Source organism: Tursiops truncatus, chromosome 15 (assembly GCF_011762595.2).
Source record: "Tursiops truncatus isolate mTurTru1 chromosome 15, mTurTru1.mat.Y, whole genome shotgun sequence".
Lineage (NCBI taxonomy): Eukaryota > Metazoa > Chordata > Mammalia > Artiodactyla > Delphinidae > Tursiops > Tursiops truncatus.
Window position 1 is genome coordinate 24,029,890 of NC_047048.1, and position 17,555 is coordinate 24,047,444.

General features: G+C 47.8%; 1 protein-coding gene across 2 annotated transcripts in view; it reads right to left on the reverse strand.

Moving 5' to 3' along the window:
• XYLT1 (xylosyltransferase 1) overlaps window positions 1–17,555 on the reverse strand; it is a 317,888-nt gene that overhangs the window by 53,808 nt on the left and 246,525 nt on the right. For both annotated transcript variants that reach the window (XM_033841163.2, XM_073792267.1), the window contains exon 6: window positions 7,915–7,995. In XM_033841163.2, the coding sequence (XP_033697054.1) occupies window positions 7,915–7,995 (81 nt within the window). The remainder of the gene's footprint in view (window positions 1–7,914; window positions 7,996–17,555) is intronic.

Sequence of the window (17,555 nt, forward strand, 5' to 3'; positions counted from 1 at the left end):
GCACCCTGATTCTGTCTGAGAACCACAAACTACAAAACCCTCCCATCTTTCCAAGGCACAAGTCAGTGAGGATTCAGGTCACTGGGTTCCTAGTTTGGCAGCTCCACGGGCTCTGCTGGCCATTTCTCACATGTCCAGTGTGGGTTATGCCCCTTCCCGAGACGGGCTGGAGTCAGCTGTCAGGCCTCAACTCTGCAGTAGTTGGAAGAGAAAAGGGGCTCGGGGTATTTGCTCATTCAGCAACTCTCCAAGTCTCTGTGCTGAGAATATGGTTGTGAAGAAGACAGACATCATCCCTACCCTCTCTCTTCTAAGATGAAAAATAAAACCATAATATTTACCATTTATTGAGCACTTGCTACTTTCTAGGTCCTGTTCCTAGTGCTTAACATATATTCTCTCATTTAATCTTCATCACAATCCTACGAGGGTTCATTTTCCAAATGAAGGAACAAAGACACAGAAAGGTTAACTAATTTTCCCAAGGCTACACAGTTGGTTGGTGGCAAGGAAGGGATTCACACCTTAGCAGTCAGGCTCTGGATTCCACACTCTTAGCCACAAGACTATAACACTACTCTAGTAAATAGGTAAGTAGTCATAAACAGCTATGAAACACATGCATATGTAACTAGATGTTTGTGATAAGTGTTATACAGGAAAACTTAGAGTGCAATGACAAAATAAAGAGACAGGGACTTAATTAGTGGAGACTATTGGGGAAGACTCTGCTGAAGAGGTGGCACTGACAAGAAGCATGAGAAGGAACCAGTCATCTGAAGAATTCTGGGGAAGAGCTTCATAGGAGACAGAAATAGTGTGTGCAAGAGCCCAAATGAATGAAAAGAAGCTAACGTGGTAGGAGTGGAAGCTACAGGGAGAAGCTCAGCTTCACTACCTCACACCAGAGCAGACCAGTCACAGGAGAGGCAGACTCTGACCTGATTGGTGGAAGGAATGTATTAGCCGTAAGTACATGTGGCCTGGACATGGCAGGAAACTCCACAATGAACATACTTAGGGAAATGGTATAGCACGGTGGCTAGGAATGTAGACTCTGGAGCCAGACTGCCAGGGTTCGAGTCTCTTTCCCCGTTCCCAAGCTGTGTGTTGTTTAATCTCTCTAGCCTCAGTGTCCCTATCTGGAAAATGGGCATGATAATGACTGCACTTACACCATGGGATTGTTGTGAAAATTGAAAGAATTAATATCTCTAAGGCATTTGGGACAGTCTCTGGAACACAGTAAACTCTATCATTACACATGCCCTGGGCAAAGAAAGCTGACTTGGTTTTGACATTCAGGAATGGAAAAAAACCCAGCCTGAGCAGAAATGCAGAGTTAGGGGCCCAAATCCTGGAACTGAGAATCCCAGGCTTGGTGGCCCATGCTCTTCACATGGGCCCAAATCAGCTTGCACCTCCAAGAGTCTAAAGGTCCATTGAAGGCTGACTGATCTTCCCTATTTCACACATATTTATAAACAAAGTCTACTGCCTTCTGTTCTTGTTGTAAAAGTAAAGGGGGCTTCCCTGGTGGCGCAGTGGTTGAGAGTCCGCCTGCCGATGCAGGGGACGCGGGTTCTGGGAAGATCCCACGTGCCACGGAGCGGCTGGGCCCGTGAGCCATGGTCGCTGAGCCTGCGCGTCTGGAGCCTGTGCTCCACAGCAGGAGAGGCCACAACAGTGAGAGGCCCGCGTACCGCAAAAAAAAAAAACAAAAACGCAGTTCCTCCATAAAAGGCATGGAACACAAGAAGAAAGAAAAGAAGGAAATAAAAAATCATGCTCTACGTCCCAGAGATGACACTGCACACATCGTCCTTCTAGCCTTTGGTCCACCTTTGACATGTATTGTTTTGAAAAAAGAAAAGATTGAAAGTCGACCTCAAAACTCATACGGAGGCCCACAGAGCGTCTGTGTACACAGCCTTGTATGGGTGCCCGTGTGATGCTAAGCTTTATTTTGACATGGCTACCATAACTGGATTAAATAAAGTGAACATGCAAACAGGGATAAACTCACCGGTTGGGTTTAAGAAAAGCAAGAGGGAAATGCAATCTGCTTTCCCCATTGGAGATGAGATATTAGTTACCTCCTCCCATCAATCATGGTACTAGGAGACAGATGGGGAGAGAGCTCTTCTCCTGATAAGCAAGTTGGCACCAAAGGGCCTCCTGAAAGCAGATTTGCTTGGAGGAGGTTCCTGGCCAGGCTCTCGATGGATTTGACAGCTTTCGGTTAAACAATTGCCTATTTATACATCAAGAGAGGTTTGGGCCTGAAGATTAGTTCAATGTCAGAGAGAAGAAGCTGCTGAAGCTGCTTTAGCTGCCATTCTGGTGCCCAGCGAGGGACTGCCGCCTCTAGCAGGGGGGGCCCGGACCAGGGAACAGGAAGAAACTTGTTTATGCCACTTCTGACCTGAGGGCTGGGACCCCTCCTAGCTTCCTTCTGGTCTAGTCTTCCTACATTTGAAATGCTAGCTGTTTCTCTAAGAGTTGTAGAAAGTGTTTTGAAAACATTAATCACGTGTATATATACCATCTTCAAGGCTTTTCCACTGTTGTCACCATCACCACTATCAACATCACCACCATCATCAACTTCATATGCGTAACTAACTATTCCAAGAGCTTACTCACATATTCACTCACTTAATTCTTGCAGCAATTCTATGAGATTGGTTTTATTATCATGATTCCCGTTTTACAGATGAGGAAACTGAAGCACAAGTGATGGATGTAACTTACCCAAGGCCACACACCTAGTGAGTGCTCAGCATACGAACGCTGGCAGTCGGGGTCCAGGACCCAGATTCTTAACTGCCATGCTATAGGTTTTATGACGTCTGTATGAGACTTTCCTTAATATTTCTTTTCTAAACCAACTTTAGATAGCTTCAACTGTCTTCTTTTAAACTTAGTCTTATTCTAAGCATCATGTCCATGAAATCATCGATTAGATGGCTAATTATATAAATTTTCGTTGATATACATAAAATCAGTACTAACTCTCCCATGATGCCCATTCGTGAACACCCCAAAATAATCTCACATATCACTGGTGGACTGTGAACACACTTTGGGACAGGGTGACTCTAGAAAGCAGGGGGAGGACTGATTTTCCTCTCTTGCTCCTTTACAAATGATTCTGCTTAAAATCAGCAGAGCTTTGCTCTTTCATCCACACACTCCAAGAACTGAAAACAACAGGTCCTCTCAGATGCAGTCACTAATCATGGGGGGATAAAAGTCAGACCTAACCAGACTCCAATGCCAGCCGTGTGGAACCCTGAGCAAGTTAAACCAACTCTGCAAGCCTCAGTTGTACTCTTTAAAAGAGGATAACACCACTCGAAAGCGCCTGGCTCGGCACTTCCTGTGGTCAGCGAGGATACTCAGTCCTCCACAATCCCCGCATCACTGTCCGGATCTTATAAAGAAGAGGACATGAAGACATGGAGAGCCAAAGCCATTTGTCAAAGTCCCCTGGCTGCCATACGGCAGAGCTGGCATCTTGGCACAGGTGTCTGGACTCCATTGCCCACGCTCTTACCACCACACCACACTCTGCCCCAGGGCTAAGCACTGGGGCCCTGGTGACCTTGAATTATTTGGAGAACTTAGACCAATCAAGGCCGGAAAATTCCCAGAGGAAACTCTATTCCGGCTGGGAGTGAGGGGAATGATTTTCCCTTTCCATCTCCCCGTAAGGGGCCTGTTCCTACACACCGAGCTTTGATCAGGCTGCCGAGATTTGGGAAACTTCTCCGATACTCCCCGAGCAGAACCCAGGAGTTCCTAGGGATGTTTGCCAAGACCTGCTTACTAAGGGCACTTACTTCTTTTAGCCCTGCAGAGGTTATCTGGGAAACTGATAATTGTGCTATATGTCTTTCAATATATCTAGCTACTTCATTTTTGGAGGAAAGCAAGGAAATACAGTGAACACAACACTCCCCTTGATTTAATTATAGGAACAGTCAGGACCAATTTGGCAGTTATTAAAGTACCAGTTTGCCTTTATGCCATCTCTTAGCAGCGGGAGCTGGAAGTCCAAATTGGCTGCTAAAGGCTGAAGTTGGGGACGGGAAGGTCAAAACTGCTATTAGGAACCACGTGGAATTAAAAACTAAGGCGCCCTGTGGCCTATTTGGTATCTCACTGCTTGCTTTTGTCCCTCTCCATCTCTCTGTCTTTTAAACTCTCTTCCTCTGTCACACTGTCTGGTCCCGAAGCATGAAGCATCAGAACGGGAAGGCATTTGGAGATCATGTCATTCAACCACTTTGTTTTTCAAAGGGAGAAAATGAAGCCCAGAGAAGCAGAGTGGCCGCCTCAAAGCCACCCAGCATATTGGAGGAAAGCAGGACCAGAACACAGGCTGCATCACGCAGGGATTTGCGCTTGGCCTCTGGGGACACACTCACTTAGGTTTGAGCCCTAACCCTGCCCCAGTTGCGTGAGCTTAAGCAAGTTACTTCACCTCTCTGAGTCTCAGTTACCTTATCAGTAAAATGAGGCTAATACGTTGAGAAGGGTCGCCGTCTGGAGCCAGAAAATTAAACCAACACAAAGGGAAAGAGAACAGAAGTTAATGGGTGGGGGTGGTCAAAAGGTACAAACTTTCAGTTATAAAATAAGTAAGTTCTGGGGATGTAATGTACGGCACGGTGACTACAGTTAAAAATACTGTGTTGTACATGTTTGAAATTTGCTATCATCTTAAAAGTTCTTATCACGAGAAAAAAGATTGTAACTATGGGTGGTGATGGATATTAACTAGACTTCTTGTGGTGGTCATTTTACAATATATACATATATTGAATTGTTATATCACTTACTTGAAACTAACATAATATGTCGGTTATATATTAATTAAAAAAAAAGATTCTTGCCAGTGAACTACTTGGCTATTTGATGTGATGTGTTTATTTTACTTTAACCCTCTCCAGAAATAATAAGAAATAATTAAGCAGCCAGAAAAAAAAAAAAAATTAACAGAGTCTGGGCTTGATGATATCATTTGAACTGCCTGATTCAGCTATGCCTGAAGTCAGATACTAGTGTTTTAGTTGCATCACCCAATAACTTCCCTTACCCTTTAAGCGAGTTTGAGCTGAGTTTCTGTCACTTCCCACCAAAAAAGGGTCCTTCCTAACATGCCATCAGTGCAGAGCCAGAGCGAAGCCCCACCCAGGCTGCGCCCGTGGGAGACGTGAGGGCAGATGGGCGTGGCTAGGTTTGTTCACTCAGCAGGTGAGGCCTCAACTGACAAAGAGGAGAAAGTCACCGTCGACGGCTCATTTTACTACTGAATTAATTCTAAATTAATCTCCTGAATTCATCTAAGTGAGAGAATCCCAGCTGAGGACTCATGCGTGAGTGTTGGAACTTGTGAGCTGTTTTGTCCAGAGAGCCTTGGGTTTTAGGGTTTTAGAGGGAGATGCAAGCAACAACTCCTCAGCCTGCGTCTTTATCCTGCTCTTTATCCTGCTGTGCCGTTTGGGTACCACCTGTCAACTGCTGATGCACATCAACTGGACAAGATGTACTCATACACCCAGAGGCACAACTCTGGCCTACACACCATCTATTTATTTCTCCCACCTGCAATATTTGAGTCCAATGTTTATCATGGCAATGACATCATCACTAGCACCACCACCACCATCATCGTCTTCACAGGGCATTTATGATATGCCAAATGCTTTACATACAACATCTCATTTAATCCTTCCAACAATCTCGTGCGCATAAGTCCATTAATGTTTCCTTTGTACAGATAAGGGAACCGGCTCAGAGAGGTTAAGTCACCAGTCCAGTGAAACACAGACAGGACGTGGTGGATCAGAACTTCAACCTAGCAGGTATGACCTCAAAACCTCATGATTTTAACCTCTGTGTTGTAGCCAGTTCCTAGCACAGGGCCTGGAAATAGTAGATAGAGAATAAATACTGAGCAGGCTGAAACCACAATACTAGGGTGGATGTAATTCAGACCCAAGTCTATCAACTTACAGTGGATTCCTTTCTAACGATATGACTTTGCACAAAACATGTATTATAAGTTACTTGGAAGTGAAGAAGCATCTTCATTCTCTACCTAAGGGTGGGGATACCAATATCTGGTCTAGTTCTGACAACTTACCACCTGCATGGAATCTTGTTCAGCTCTACCCTGCTTCCATGGGCTTTGGGGCCAGAGAATTGGGTTCAAACTCCAGCACTTACCAGCTGTGTGACTTTGGGAAAATCATTTGGGCTCCCAAAGCTCCCCTTTCTTCTCCTGACAAATGGAGATAATAATACGTATTTTTACATCGAGTGACTGTAAGAATAAAGTTGGATCCCGTGCGAAAAGGGCCCAGCAGAGCGATGTGCACTTAGCAGGAACACAGCCCACTATATGTCTACCATTCTTCTTTATCCACCAGGCCTCTCCAGTGTAGTGGCCAGAACATGCTATAGTAATCTGTGCTAATTTACAGAGCATCTTCAAGTCTGGGGTTAAGTGTAAAGAATGCAGGCTGCCAGGAGGACAGGCCCAATCTAGAAATAGACAGCTGGATGCCATCAACGTTAAAATTAAGGAAAATGATACAACCCAAGGATTCTGGGGTTACTTCTTGAGAGCTCAGGAAATGGAGCTCACTGCCTGCTTCTGTCCCTCCCTTCTGTGGATATCTGGGTAAAGGGGATCACAGAAACAGCTAAAATGACACTTCCATCGGCAGTGGCAGAGAACACCTACAGCAGAGCCGGCAAACTGAAATGCCAACAGGGTGAGGTAGGGGAGAGGGCAGCAAGGGCTGCAGCAACCTGTAGAACGTGGGCTTTGTCTAAGAACCAGATCATAACTTCCGCGACAAAATTCAAGCACAGATGTAGTGGACCTTTGGCTCTTTTAAGATGAGCTGGAAATCTGGATTTCCCTGGGAAATATTGCTGTTTTTAAATGGGGCTATTAACTTTCAAATGAAGCACCTGAATTAAACAAGACAAAACCAGCACGAAGGCCAAAGAAAACACATTAACACGCTAAAGGTATCCTGTGAGCTGCCAGATTAAGTTCTGAAGGCAACGCTAGGAAAAGGCTCTAAGATGGCAGAGCGATCCTGGGCAGTGTTTTATGTCCAATGGTGGAGCGGACCCTGTGGTCTCTCCTACAGAGGGTGCTCAAGACTGCGTCCCTTCCGGCTGATCTCTGGCCACGGGGATTTAGGCTCAGCTCAAAGCGGGACTGCAGTGATGCTGTTTGGCTCTGCTCAGTCTAAGTGAGAGAGGCACAACAGATCCAGGTTGGGCTCCTGGTGCCTCCAATCCCTGCCAACATCTTAGGCAGCAAGAGTGAGGCAATGGTGAGGGCGCAGCGCTGGGAGTTGGGATACTTGAGTTCAACTCCATGCTGGCATGAGACTCTTTCCTGCTAGAAGGTAAATTCCATGAGAGTGAGGATTTTGTCTTGTTCTCCTCTAGAAGGGTGCCTGGCACATGCTTGGCACTGAGTGAGTATTTGTTGAATGACTGGCTGACTGAATGAATGATCTGGGGACATCATTTACTTAAACTATGGGCCTCAGTCTTCCTACCAATAAATTGGGTATTAAAATGACTACCCTATTTTCCTTGAAGGACAGCCATAATGTGATAATGGACTCATGAAAGGGCTTGGGGGAAAAGGTGTAAAGGACTAGGACATGATGAGACACATTCACTGTGATCTCTGTCCCTGGCTGGCAGGAGACACCATTTCAGATGCTACAAAGAAAGGGCCAAGGCCCATGCCATGCCTCTCTCCCATCCTCAACTTTTCTCTGGCTGCATCAAACCAGCCTAGAAGGAAGCCCCCAAATGATCACTCAGATCTCCACTTCCCTTTTGCACAAGGGTAGGGGGAGGGTACACTACCTGGCGTTGTCCCGGCCGTGTGACTTCAAGAAATTCATCTCTCGGTATCGGGAGAGAAATGCCACCAGCTGGTCATTTGTCCTGTGGAAGCAAACCGAGAGGAAAGTCAGGGTCCTCCGGAAATCATGCAGACTTTGTGTCCTGGCTCCTTTCTTTGTCACAGAAACCAGGTCCCCTCCTTCTTTCACACCATGCAGGTAGGGAAGGCATCTTCTTTCATATGTCGCCATCATTGAGCTTACCACAGCATGCTAAAATGGACTGTCTGTCTCTTACATACTCCATATGCTGTGAATTCCTTGAGAATAAGCCTAGTACCTTATTTGTTTTGGAATCTCCAGTGCCCAACACTGGGCTTGGCAAACCGTAAGGCATCAGTGAATACTTCAATGCCAGATACAGAGTAACCTCAGGGCCTTTGCACTTGCCGTGCCTGGGAAATTCTACCCCATATCTTTCCATGTCTGCTCTTGTCATCCAGGTCTCCTTTCAAATGTCACCTCTTCGGAGAGGCTTTTTTTTTTTTTTGCTGCCCAACCTAAAGTAGCACCTGCCTCCCCCCACCCCCATCACATCACTATATTCACAACATGAGCTCCTCACCATCTGAAAGAGCTGTATTTGCTTACATTAGGACGTAAGCTCTGTGAGGACAGAACCTAATGCAACTCACTCATCACTGGCACATGGTAAGAGGTACATTAATGTTTGTTGGATGAATGGATGACTCAAGGTGAGATGAGTTTAAACTGACTCCTTCAAATGTGTTTTGAGGAATGAATGAGTCAATGAATGGATGAATCCATAACCCCCAGGCTGATTGAGAGAGCTTTAAGAAATATGAAGTGTGATGCAAACGGGTGACATTGTTCCCGGCATTGTTATCCCAGATTTATCGCCATCAATCTCAGCACTAGCGGTGTAGTCACAGCTAATCAGCTTGTGCATACAGCTGTGACAGTACTTTAACAGGCAGTCACACGGGGTCTCCATCTGCCAGAAACGCGGTTGCCTCTTACGCTGAATAAACCCCAACAGGTAAACGGTGCTGAAGTGACAGCTCCTTTATCATCTGGCTTCTCCGCTCAGGGATTTTTACTTAGGAGGAAAGGGTTAACCATTGTTTCAAATTGGGAGAAACGGTGAAGGCGCATCTCTGGGAAGAGAAAGGAGGCTAGACTCTGGGGGGCAGGTGGGTGCCTAAGAAAGCGATGCCTGTGCTCTAGAAGCAGAAAGGGCTGGGGAGAGATCCCAGCTCCACTTCTGACCCAGCTGTGTGTCCTACGGTAAGTCATTCAACCTGAGTGGCGGCCTTCACCTGGCTGCCCTTCACACAGTAGGTATACATACTGATGGATAACTGGGTGGACTTAAAGGGCATACAGTAGGTGCACAATAAATGCGAGCTGCTCTGCTCTTGGCCTCCCAGCACCCGGTCAGGGCCGCCCTCACCCCTCACCCCCTCCTTCAGTTCCCTGCATCACCTGCAGTCGTGCCACTCCAAGCCCCTGCTCTCTGGTTGGACAACTATTGTTGACCAACTCATAATTTCAGCGGAGGGGGACGGAGAAGTTAACAGAGGCTGCAGTGGAAACGAGCACTGCCGACATCCCGTACTCGTTTACAGAAATCAACACCACTTCAAAACCTGCCGTTCTAGTGGCTGCAGATGCCAGAAAAACCCTGTGTCCTACAGCAAGGTAAACCCGCCCAGACACAAATGCAGAAAGCTTAGTCCTGCGGATGCGCAGAGGCGAATCCCAGGGACACAGGCAAAAGGCCAAGTCCACGTGTCCATGCGCACGTGGAGCATCTCTGCAAACAGGCGACGTAAAGCCCACGCGTGCTTCCCTCCCAGTTACGGGTTGCTGTGGGCAGAGGGCCTCTTGAAGTTGCTGGAGAGGTGGAAACTAAACCAGCCTGCAAAGGAAATGAAAGCAATCTCTCTTTCCAAACCATAGAGGCCCGTTCCATCTCCGCGTCTTAGCAGTTCCTGTTTACCAACCCCCTCTCTACTCTCTGCGACAGTTCATTATTGTCCTCCTGATGAATACCGGGACAAGTTAACCTCTGAATGGGTCCCTGGCAGCAGGAATAATAAAGAGGGGCCTCTCAGCGGCCTCAGTGGCAGGATTGAAGGGGCCGGGCCGGGGCTCCTGGGCCCCCTCTCACGAAGCCTCAGGCCTCCCAGGGTCAGCGGCTGAGGCTCCATTTAGCAGCCCCAGAAAGCGCTTTTCAGGGCCCCGAGCTGGGGCCATTGTCACATTTACCGCTTCACTGCGTCCCCATCTGACGGGGATGAATAGGCATTTAGCGAATTTACTTAGCGATGCTTCCACATGAAATCGGCTCAAAAGATGACATCTTAGGGGAGGGAGCGTAGACAGGGAGGGGGCTGCGGATTCCAGGCCCAGAGCCTGTGGGTAAAGCGATTTTCAAAGCACAGCGCTGGGTCCTGGCTGGGCTGGACACGGAGGGGACCCTGGCTCCCCCTCCCTGGGTGAAGAGCCTGCCCCTCGAGCTAAAACCTGTCCCCCAGCCCTTCTGCAGGGGGAGACAGATCGGCTGAGGACCAGGTTTCCCTGTGGGGCTTTCCGATGCCTGTTGGTAATTGCCTACATAATATTTAGTTCCCTCTGAATAATTAACAGCTTGCGATCTGTTGTCATTTTACCCAGTTCCGTGCTCTCTCCCACTCTCTCCCCCTCACACGCATTTCTCACTCCTTTCTGGTGGAGTCATTTGCCAAATGAATTCCACAGCTCATCGCTTGTGTCTGTCTCCTCCACAATTTCCTTCCACCTTTTGTGGAAATGATCAGAAGACACGTCTATGCCAGTTCCTCCGATTCGTGGTGGGGCCTCCGGGACCCATCACTGCGGCCTTTGGAGCCACTGGGACATCTTTATGGGAATATGTAAGTAAATAAATATTATAGTAAATAATTTGTTTTAATAAATACATTTATTTTAATGTAAATAAACTTACTGGAACCATGTGGGAACCTCGGTTAGAAGGAAATACATGCATAGTAAAATGAGCTCCCGAAGCACCACCATTATGAAATGTCCACCACGCCCTAGGCCCCTGGGCGGACTTTTGCTACAATTTATTGCATTGAATAAACACAAAGACTCTCTAAAATGCGAGTTTCATTCCCATTTTACAGATGGGCAACTGAGACTCAGAGAAAACACCCATTTAGTGAACAGTGCAGAACTAGGATTGGAACCTGGTTCCAAATGCAAAGCTCGTGTTCTTTGCTACTAGACGGCTTCTACAAATGAATGAATGGATGAATGAGTGAATGAATTCCATCCCAGGTACAAGAGAAAACACGCATGTGTTCCACTGCCTCCTTGTTCAGAGCCTGGTCTTGGGACCAGCAGCGTTAGCCCACTGCTATTAGACATGCCCTACCTCAGGCTCCACCCAAGATACACTGAGTTAAAATGTGCCTTTTAACAAGACTCCCAGGGCATGCGTGCGCCCTTTAACGTTTAGGAAGTGCTGCTTCACGCCAAGCATGAATATCGGTAGTTAATTCTCCTCCTCTCATCTTCTCGCCACGGTCTCTTCCTGAGAGCCCAGACTTCAGGCAGGTTATTTCATCTCAATAAGCCTCAGGTGTTGGGAGTATTAAATAAAATAATGCATGTAAGACCCGTGTGGTAGCACCCAGCCCCCAGTGAGCCCTTGATAAAGGTTAACTGCTGTTTAATAGTATTACTATTGCCATCGCGAGCATCAGAAGCTTAAGACATGTTGAACTGAGGACAGCAGTATAAAGATCCAAGCTGATTTGAACTCGGAAATCTCTCTGTGCCTCATACCCACGAATTTTCTGCGGAGCATGGTTTGGGAGACGCTCCACAGAAGGGAACCTGTCTACAGTCTCCCAGCTGGCATCACAGTTATGAACTGGCTCCCAGAGGACCACCACACTGCTGCGTGTGTCAGATACGCATGTAGCTCTGGGCATGAAGACACCCAGGAAGAAGGGGGATAGCTCTTAGGTCCTCGGGTGCCCAGAAGTCCAGTCACAGCCCAGCCTGTCTGCAGGCAGCGGGTGGCAGGGCAAGGAGCGTTTGGGACCTGCTCGGTTTCACTTGGAAGGAGCCCATCACAGAGCCAACTGCCCTCCTCTGGGTCCCTCCTGCCTACCCCGATAGCCCTTCCCTGATACAGGATGCTAATACGCTGCCAGAGGTGTTCATGGCTGATGGCGAGGCTGACGGCGCTAAAGCAAAGTTTAGCACAGAGTTTTGTGAATGTCAGGACTTCAAACCCCTGATGCTGCCAGGTATGCCCAGACCCCAGAGGGCACCGGATGTAGCCCTCCTGGAGGCAGTGGGCGGGCCATTTGTGGAGCGAAGTGTGTGTGAGAGGCAGTGGATGGAGGCCTGTGGAGTCGGGCAAGCTGAGCATTGAGGCACCTTCAGTCTGAGCTCAGAATATACTACAGTATTTCCCCAACTTCTTCCACTAGTGTATCATCTGTACAATTATTTCCTATATATGTTCACTTTAAGTACCACCTTTGCATTACCCTATGCGACAATATTTGCGGTAGCTGATGTACCCTTCTATTTTTCAAATTTCAAATGGCAAAATACACATAAAATTTGCCACCTTAACCAGCTTAAGTGTACAGTTTAGTTGTATTAAGAACATTCATCTTGTCGTGCAACCATCACCACCATCCACCTCCAGAACTCTTTGCATCTTGCAGAACTGAAACTCTGAATCCGTTACACAACAACTCCCCGCTTCCCCCTGCCCCCGGCAACCATCCTTCTACTTTCCGTCTCTGCATATTCAGAGCAGTCAAACTCTAGGGACCTCACGTAAGTGGGACCATACAGTATTTATCTTTATGTGACTGGCTTCTTTCACATGGCACAATGTCCTCAAGGTTCCTCCCTGTGGTGGCATGGGTCAGAATTTCTCTCCTTTATAAGGCTACATAATATTCCATCCTGACGTACCGTTTTGATGTTTTCTCCTATGACATGTGGAAAGCAACAATGATGCCTTGTCCGTACTCCTCCTAAAGCCACTGGGCCACCAAAGGCATATGGAGAGTGGCCCTCTGCCCCGGGGGGCCCAGGACACAGAAGTTTTCATTTTAAACTCAGATGGTTCTGGGCACATGGACCTGCCACAGGATGTGTGACCCCGGGAGAAGCGTCATCCTCCATCTTTCTATGATAAACCTGAGTGCAGAAAACCACAATGATGGGAAGGCCAGCTGTAACCCTCTCCTGTGCTTTTAAAATTATAACTATGACACTCAGGCTACAGCAAGATCATGAAATTACAGCAGAGGCAACAACAGCACCTAACACTTGAGTACCTACTATGTGGGAGACACTATTTTAAGCACTCTGTACCTATTAACCCACTTATTCCTCATGGCGACCCTATGAAGTAGATGCTGCTGTATTTATATCCATTTTTCATTATAGAAACGGGAATATGCATCTTCGTGGCCTTTTTTTTTTTTTTTTTGCGGTACGCGGGCCTCTCACTGTTGTGGCCTCTCCCGTTGCGGAGCACAGGCTCCGGATGCACAGGCTCAGCGGCCATGGCTCACGGGCCCAGCCGCTCCGCGGCATGTGGGATCCTCCCGGACCGGGGCACGAACCCGTGTCTCCTGCATCGGCAGGCGGACTCTCAACCACTGCGCCACCAGGGAAGCCCCAGACTTCATCCTTTTAATGGCCGCACAGCCTCCTATGGAATGGGCACAGCCGATCCCCTAGTGATGGACATTTAGGTTGTTTCCTCATTCGCCTCCCTGCTTGCAGGTATCGCTCCTACGAACATTCTTGCACATTTATCTTTCCACATGTGGGTATGATAGATGTTTGTAGGATTAAATTCCCAAATGTGGAACTGTTCATGCAAAGGATGCCTTTGAGTCTCTCTTTGCTTTCAGAAAGACTCATTACATGGACTGAGGCTGCCCCAAGGGTTGAGGGCATGGCTGGGGCTCACATCATTACACAGGAACTGACCAGCTGGCTACCAGTGGTGTGGGCAGGGAGAAGGAAACTGTAAAGGGGATGGAGGTGGGGAGGCTGGTGGGCTTCTCCAGCAGGGTGGCCAGGCCTGAGCAGGGGCCTTCTTGTTTCCCCAGGGTACCAACAGCCAGTGGGACCCAAATGAACCTTCTGTCGAGCAGCATGGGTGTGTGGGGCACGGCAGAAAACCATCCTCCTCAGTACTCGGGGCAGCTGTTCCAGCTGGTGCCCATCTGTCCGCTAGCAGCCCCGGGATTTTCAGTCGGGCACCTTGGACGATACTTTTCAGGAACCTGGCTAGAGTCATGAGGCGAGCAGGCATTGGGTCTAATTCCATTCTGTTCCTCCAGGACCCGGTACACAGTAGGTGCTCAACAGTGATTCAGCACAGCGCCCGCCCCACGGGACGGACTCAGCTCCCGAGGGCGGAGAGCACAGGCATTCACTTCTACATCTGTGCCTTTGCCCATCCCATTCCCTCTGCCAGGAATGCTGCTCCCTGTGTCTCTGACCTGGGAGAGATGTGGGGCAGAAAACAATGAGGGTAGAAAACATGCCTTTTGTTGCCTGCAAAGTGCTAAGTGCTCCTCCTTCTTTTAATTTCACAGTAACCCCATCACGTGGGTACTAGTTTATATGTGAATAAAGTGGGACACAGAGATTTAACAGTTTGGCCAAAGTCTTAGAAGAGGTGGAGCTCAGATCTGGACCTCAGCACCCCAGGTCGAGAGTGCAGGCTCTTTTCAATCCTGCTTTCCCCATGGTGAACAGGCTACAGGAATGTGCTTCATTTCTTTAGAAAGAGTCAGGAAACAAGCAGAGGAAACTGCAGCCACCTTCTGACGCCTCCTACTTCCTTCCAAGGGGATCGTTGTGGAGCATAGGTTGCACATCAGGCGTCGTCTGTCCGGGGTGTGGGCCTTTCTGTGGCGCCGTCTACAATCTGACCCCAGCCACCTGATTCCTCTCACTGCACTCCATCTCACAAGTGGATTCAGACCCATTTTTCCATCCGGCTTATTTCTTTTTGGGTTGGGGAGAGGCACTCCCATCACTGTCCTCGACTTTCCAGATGGCTCATGCGTGAGCCTTACTGAAGTCTTATCTGCTAGGAAATCTCTCAGGAAGGCCAGAACTCCAGAACAACCAGAGGAAAGGCCAAGTTCAGGGTTCCCTGAAGAAGAGGCAAGAGCAAAGGCAACTGGAGACAAGAGAAGGCAACCCCTGATTCAAATGTAGTGGAAGCTCACAGCGAGACCTGAGTGCTAGCATACTGGGAAAGCTAGATGCTGTAATTCTTCCTGGACCCTGGGGGCATGATTACAGCCATGGTTGGGTACCTGAGGAAAAGTGAACTGGATAAAATGCAGCCCCAGCTTCTAGACTCCACTCTAATCCATCCTCGGGGAAGCAGTTGTAAGATCTTCTAAAACGTAAGTCTGATCGTGCCCCTTCTTCTACTTAATACCCTTGGTGGTTCTCCAGCCCCTGCAGGACAGTGTCCTAACTCCTTAGCAAGGCTAGAAAGTGGGTTGTCAGCTGGCTCTGCCTGTTCAGTCTCGAGATTACTTGAAGTTCTCTAAACGTTCTGTGCCCTTTCATGACTTTTAAGATTTTGCAAGTTCCATCTGCTCTCCTGGGAAACATGATTTCCCAGTTTGATAGGTCAGAGGCCAGACCCCTGGAACCTCAGTGGGTAAGGCAGTCATGGTACCTGTCCTCCAGTGGCAGGGACAGTGGGGCAGGCAGACAAACAGGGAGATTCTTGGGATAGGGGGTGAAACAGCAGGTGAACTAAAGCACAAAGCATTCTGGAGGCACCAGGGGACAGCTCTTCCCCTCCAAACAGGCAGACAGCGGACTAGATAACCACCTGGATAATAAAACCCAATTGCTTTTAATTGGATGCATCTTTTCGTTACTGGTGACAATGACGCAGAATTAAAACATGCTCACTGCGTTTCTAGGAACTGGCAAACCATTTCTCAAAGCCTCAACACTTTCACAGAACATTTGTAAAACACACATTTTTCATTTTAAGCATACATCAGCCATTCTAAGAGGCAGTTTATCTGACTTTCCATCGGTGGGAACTCTAAACACGTCAGCCCTTCCTCCAGATGGCTGTAACGGAAAGGTAACTGACAAGAATCAGAACCCAGAGGCGGAGCCTGATAAAATAACATTGCTGGAATCATGAATGAAGAACTGAATTGCCATTCAGCTGCGCGTGCACGCGCGCGTGTGTGTGTGTGTGTGTGTGAAGTCTGTTTGATTGTATTTTAATTCTCTGAAATCTGGTTGTCCTCATATGCCACGAGACATCTCAAATGAGCAGAACATTTGGTTAACTAAATCCTGCATCCCTTTACAACGACGGATTACAGCCAGTTATTTGATTTGGTTTTGAGGGGGACAAGACAACACCTCCTTTGGAGGACATCAAAAGACTGAATCTTAAAAGTAAATGCGATTTATGTGGGAAAGCCAAAACTTCGCTGCAATGAAAGCTGTTTTTAGAAAGGTGTTTGTAGAAGTTTCTCTCTGATCTTTGCCACTTTCTTGCTGTTTGATTTTAAGCAAGCTCGCTGAGTCTTAGTTTTCTAATCTGCAAAACAGGAATGACAATGGCCTCCGAGTTGCCTGTGTGTTGGGGGTATGGCCCGCACAGTACCTGGCCCATAGTATGTGTTCAGTAAAAGGGAGCCTTCAGAAGGAAGTCCCTAGATCCTTTGCTTAGAAATGCTGGAGGGAAGGCATTCCCCCTCCTTACCAATCTTCTATCAAGCTGTGACATTTTAACTCTTATATGCCTTGTGTTCCCATTTGTAAGTTATATATGTTCAGTTCCCTTGACTGTAAGCTACCTGAGGACATGAACCTTGTCTGATTCGTCTCTCTTTCCCCAGTGTCCAGCACAGGCCTGAAACAGGGCAGGTTCTAGCGCCACATGCCTCTTCCTCTTTGGGGCCTCATGCCTGTTTTAGAGTGGTCCACAGAAACTGCTCTAAACACGTGTGCTGCATTCCAGAATGAGGGCTTTTCTGTACCGTCCCTTATGCTGGCGACACCTTTCCTACACATTTGCCTGGTCAATTCCTGTCTGTTTTTGCAAGAATCAGCTCAGTGTCAGTTCAACTGGCAAGTGATAGAGTATAAATGAGTGTTAAACTAAACTGATCTGTATTGATAAGTTCAACTTTCCTTCTGTGTGTATGGCTAAAAACAGATATCTTACACCATTTCACATTCCCCTGGGTTCAAAGGACGGCAATGACCTATGATCAATTCCAAGTCACCAGACAAGTGTCCCAATGCACCAACACTAACACATCAGTATTTGAAGTGGTTAAAATAATACAGAGAGATGTAGGTTCAAGTTCTGGTTCCACCACTTATGAGCTGTGTGGCCTTGGGCAGGTCATTTCATCTATTTGAAGCTCAATTTCCTCTTCTTTAAAACTGAGGATGGGGGCTTCCCTGGTGGTGCAGTGGTTGAGAGTCCGCCTGCCGATGCAGGGGACACGGGTTCGTGCCCCGGTCTGGGAAGATCCCACATGCCACGGAGCGGCTAGGCCCATGAGCCATGGCCACTGAGCCTGCGCGTCCGGAGCC